This window comes from Protobothrops mucrosquamatus, unplaced genomic scaffold (assembly GCF_001527695.2).
Source record: "Protobothrops mucrosquamatus isolate PMUCROS unplaced genomic scaffold, P.Mucros_1.0 scaffold_256, whole genome shotgun sequence".
Classification (NCBI taxonomy): Eukaryota; Metazoa; Chordata; class Lepidosauria; order Squamata; family Viperidae; genus Protobothrops; species Protobothrops mucrosquamatus.
Window position 1 is genome coordinate 1,405,772 of NW_015386332.1, and position 5,312 is coordinate 1,411,083.

General features: G+C 36.7%; 1 protein-coding gene across 1 annotated transcript in view; it reads left to right on the forward strand.

Annotated features, from left to right (window-relative positions):
• CLHC1 (clathrin heavy chain linker domain containing 1) overlaps positions 1-4,981 on the forward strand; it is an 18,686-nt gene extending 13,705 nt beyond the window's left edge. Inside the window, exons 9-11 of the mRNA XM_015831425.1 lie at positions 1,273-1,475; positions 2,667-2,846; positions 3,915-4,981. Of these exons, the coding sequence (XP_015686911.1) occupies positions 1,273-1,475; positions 2,667-2,846; positions 3,915-4,111 (580 nt within the window). The 3' untranslated portion in view covers positions 4,112-4,981. The remainder of the gene's footprint in view (positions 1-1,272; positions 1,476-2,666; positions 2,847-3,914) is intronic.
• Positions 4,982-5,312: the final 331 nt, after the last annotated feature.

Here is a 5,312-nt window from a genome sequence, read left to right on the forward strand (position 1 = left end):
CAGCAAGAATAGAACATCTGTTATATGCAAGTTTCATTGGGGCAAAAATTATAGACAAAACCAGCTAGCCCAGTGACAGTTTCTTTCAGAAAGACTATAGGGGAAAGCATCCACTGTATTAAAGAGAATGAGGTTTATTGTTTACAGCTCATCCTCCATTTTTAAAATAGCATCTGAAGTGGAACTTCAACATATTCCATCTCCAGAAGTTTCTAGACACAAGGAGACTATTCTATCCTTGGATATTCCAAGCTTTACACAATGGAAATGCACAAATAGCTCAACATGCAGTGCAGAAAGGATGAACCAGATTTCTCAGCAAGGTCTTATGAAGCTCTAGGAACAAAAGCACCATGGTACTGAAAAGAGTGCATGAAAGAGATCTTTAAAAGATACCTACAATTCCACATGCAGCTGTGACACCTTGGTGAACATGGCAGAGTAGCCAGTTTTTCCATTTCTGGTAGAAGCAGCAATGGTTTATTGAAACAAGGGCAATAACAGAGATGGCAGTGAGCACCAAAGAGAAATCAGTCAGATCACCTTCTCATTCATGGGCTGTCTTTCATCCCTATATCCTAGTTGCCTTTGGCTTTGGGATTGCTGTTGGGGACTGTGGGCTCTGAAACATGGGATGAGCTCCTCTTCCAGGCCAGGTTATGGAGATATCCAACCTGTAGCTCAGTCTGCAAATTCCAGATGCAGTTGAAATCTCTGAAAAGCACAGGGAATACAGGGTCTGTTTAAGAGGCAAAAAATCACCAGCTGAATGGGAAAGATGTATCACCTTTCAGGAAAATCTATTGGGGCTCATGATTTCCTCTGCGACATCTAACAAGTCTATAAGTGCACTCCAATGAGGTTTATTAAATTAGGGACAGATATAAAGCATGCCACTTCTCTCATTTCTAGTCCTGATGGATAAATAAATCTGGTGCATATTCAGATCTTACTCACTTTATATGGAGTAAAAGAAGGTCTTTATAGAGAAGGAGAAACTTTTAAGCTGTAAAAAGCTGGGCTTTGCTAAAGTATACCCTATTTTCCAAAAGGAGAAATGTATGAGGACAAAATATTGTGTTGTGAATTCTTCAAATATACTTGTTTTCTTTTTCCCGTATCTTTTTCTCTTATTTATCATAACTCTTTGATTTTATGTTATTCTACTAAAAGAATAAGGCATTGTCATCATCATCCTTATTCCACTTTTCTTTACAATGCCCAGAATTTGTAAATTACCTAATTATGTTTTGTTTGCTTTGTTTCTCCCAGATTGGAATTCTCTGAGGCTGCTGGTGATGCAATCTATAAGTATGCAGATGTGGATATACACAACATGTCCCAGTGTCTAGCTTTGGCTCAAATTGCATACAGTGAGTGTGGGGCGCACAAAAAAGCTGTTCTGTGCTTGTGCAGACAGGGCCAGATTTATGGAGCCATGGATTATCTACATCATTTCCAACTTCTTTCCACAGGTAAATTTCAGAGCTACGTTGTATTTATTTTAAATTATATCTGATAGTGTTATAATGATGTTCAAGTGGCTCTCAGTACTATCACGATGTATTTATGCATTTGCTTATAGTATGTGTATGTGAGAAAAGGAGGGAATCAATAAATCTAATTTGATGCAAATGTTTTGCCTCTGTATGTGAATATGTGTACGTTTCTGTTCTCACCCTATGATGCATATGTATCTATGCATGTATATGTGCATTGGGAAGCATAGGAGAGGCTGCATATGCTGCATACTCTGGGAGTATGCAGTATTTTGAAATGTTGCCCAATTGCCTTTCTTATAGGGGTAGTATGGGAATTGTTTTCTCTGCTACCCCGATTTGATCTTTCTTTCTCTGGTTTCACCCCCCACTCTTCCACCCTGCACATATTTGGTCCCATTCAGTTGAGGATTGTTTTCCCTTCAAACAATCCATTTAACATTGAATAAGTTGAGCAGGTATGAAGTGACTACTATGGTTTTTAATATATGGCCATTTCCTCAACAGCAAATTTTAGCATGCTTATAACAGTGCCAGCCCTCCCTAAAATGATAAAAAGACTGTCCTCAGCGTATTTCACCAGAATTCATTTTTGAAGAATGAAACATTTTATTGCAGATCCATCTTGTCATGGCTGACCTTGTTAATGAACCTGTCCTCCAGGAATTAACTAATTCAATCAAGAAGCTGTGTGCTGAACAAAGCACTGTATTTCTCAGTCATTCCCAAATCAATGTTGAGATCAGGGATGTCTGTGTCATGGTCAACACCAACCAGAACTATCAAAGTTCTACCTATTTTTACATCCATGTGGTATAGAACAAAAAGTAGTGGGACATTTATCATTTAATCATGCCTTCCATTTTGATATTATTCACATACAAATACGCATCACAGAAGCCCAGTTGAGAGGTAGAAAATGCTGTTTATTTCATTGTTCTTTTGTTAATCATTTGAAGTAAGGATTAAATGAAAAAGAGCTCTGAGGTTATATACATAAAAATGCATTAATTCCATACAGTATTGAGTTTTCAAAGGTGTACACTTCTGCTCATTTTATGCTGGAAAATAAAAATGACAGACATGCTTTTCAAGCTGCAAATATAAATATATTTGGGTAATTTTTTTCTTGTCAGGCTTTCTAACACCTGTGCTGTTTGATTTCAGAGGATTATGTCTTTCTACTGAAGCATTGTCCTCGTATAGATTTCATCCGTTGCCTTACTCAAGAATGGAATGGGAAACAACCAATCATGTCCCTTGGGGAAACCATCCTTTCTCTTATTGGAACAGAACATCAAATACATGGCATACGCTTGTTGGAGGATATTACCAAAAAGGGCAAGGGTGAGTATAGCTTGACTTTTTCCAGTGGGAATGTGGCAACCCTAGAAAGTAAACCAGCCTAAGAAACTACTTTTATTGTAACAGGTATAGTAACAGAATCTTGCAAGTCTGAATGTGCTTCCCCGTCCTTCCCTTTATCTTTGTTTAAACTAGGAAGGAGCTTGTCTGAGATGTTTTCTCAATATTCTCATATTTTGTTGGCCTGGACTCAGTCCCCTTGTCATGGTTCCAATAGATGAAACCCATCAAAAGAACTTCAAGGCAGGAATTCTTCCTCAAAGAACATTTTATTCAGGAAATAAAGTATCAGCACTACATAGTTGAACCCAAAACTAGATTCCCTTCCCCCAGATACAAAGTAACAGAATGCAAGTCCCACCCCCACAAAGCAGTCATAAATCACATTCTCCAATTCGCCAGGAGTGCAGGCTCTCTTCCCAGCTTCTCAGCCCACCAAAACGTTATCAGTTTGTGTCCTTGAGGATCCCACGGAGCTGCATTGTTATTATGGCTAACTGAGCTCAAGCATTTACCCCATCCCTCCCCTTCAACATCTAAATAGAAGAAAAAGCATGTTAAAAGCAAAGTAAAAATGGCTGCAGTTTCCATCAGTTGTCAGAGCAGGAACATCCAATGTTACAGCGTTGACATCCCCCTCCCCTTTATAAAAAGGATAAATCCTGTAATTCAAACAAAACCATAGTCTTATCTGACTGTTGTCAAGGTAGCTCTTTTCCTCCTGCCCTTCAAGGCTGTGCCATATGATCTCTACATTTGCTTGCAATTATCTGACCAGATAAAATGCAGGGGAGAGATTTTAATTAGAAAATGGAGAGTGGAAAGAATTAGATTTTTCTCATGCTTCAATCACAATTCCAAAGTTGGACGAGTTCCCTTTCAAATTAAATTGTATCTACTTTAAACATATTCTTGACAGTGACACCTGCTGAATGCTTGCTGTAATTTAGAATCATACCAAAATTGTAAGCATTTTTAACAGTTAGTGATTCAGAGACAAAAAGCAACAAAATAATCTTTTGTCTATTTTCTTTCTCAATATATTTGTAGATACATTGGAGCAAATGATTGTGAACGATACCTGCAATATAGAAGGATGGAAGGAGATAGCTGAAATATGCCTCAGTGTCAAAAAAGAAAATTTATACAAACTTATCATCTCTGTCCTTGCTAGCCTAGAAGGAGTGTTTGAAATTCCAGCAGATGATACAGAGGATGCCAAATTAATGGAACATGTGTTCTTGTAATTTTTCCACAAAGCACGTGGAGGAGCTCTTTCTCCCAGGAGTTGTTTATATTGGCTGCACAAATAACAATACATCTTCTTAATGTTACTTCTGTTTTAAAAATGCAATATACCATGAACCTGATTTGATTGTGCTACAATTGCTACTCCTGCTTGATTATTTGCTCTTATTTTACTTTAAAAATGATGTCACTTTTTTAAGTAATTTAGCTATGTTTACACCAGATTACTTGTGATTTTTCTTCCCTTTTTAAGTAATTTATTTTCTCCTATTTTTTTCTTCATAGGGACAGGAAGTTGAACCAGTTGTTGGAGAAACAGTCTTTCATCTCCCCAAAACTCACATTTGTTTAATTTTTAACATAATGTTGCTTTTATGCTTATACACTTAGTGGCAAAATTAGAAATTATCTCCAGTGTACACATGGATAGGATGCTCATTACTTAACTACACAGTTATTCTTTCAATTCTATGAACTGGACTGAAACTGGAATAATTCCTAGTTTCTCCCACAGAATCAATAGTTTTGTGGTCTAATAGTTATATAACTTTTGTAGTCTTTCTAAGTGTGGTTGTTGGATTATGAAAGGTATAGTCCCAATGCACCCTGAAGGTACCAGGAGGTGTTTAGGCTACCTTATTGAACATAGATTCAGCATTGATTTATATTTATGCTATAAATAAGTTATGTAGAAAAAACCATCCTATTATGTATCATTTTGTTATACTTCAGACTCTTCAGTACTAACAAATAAAGCAAGTTACTAAAATTGTATCTCTAAAATAATTGCATTTGAAGATAGATTTTCATCCTTATTATATAGTATCTATGTTCCTTCCTTTACAGCAAGCAATTCATTTCTTTCACCTCATAAACTTGCCATTTAAGCCGGGAAAGGCCACAGCTTGAAGGTAATATAAAGTGGTTAATGAAGATTTTCTTGCACTCATATCCAATTATATTTCACAGGGTTTTGTGATAGAAATAAACCAAGAAAAAAAATACATGCTCAACTATGTATCTACTCTTCACCATAATGTGTATTAAGCAGGTTGATAGGGAACAGCTTAGAGTTAGACTTGGATTTTGTGACAGAAGGGTGAATATCAGGAACTATGGCAGTGTGGCTGAACATTTACTTTTCTTTTTCATTTCCCCATTATTTATTTTCAAAGATTTTGTCAGCACATGGCCAAATAT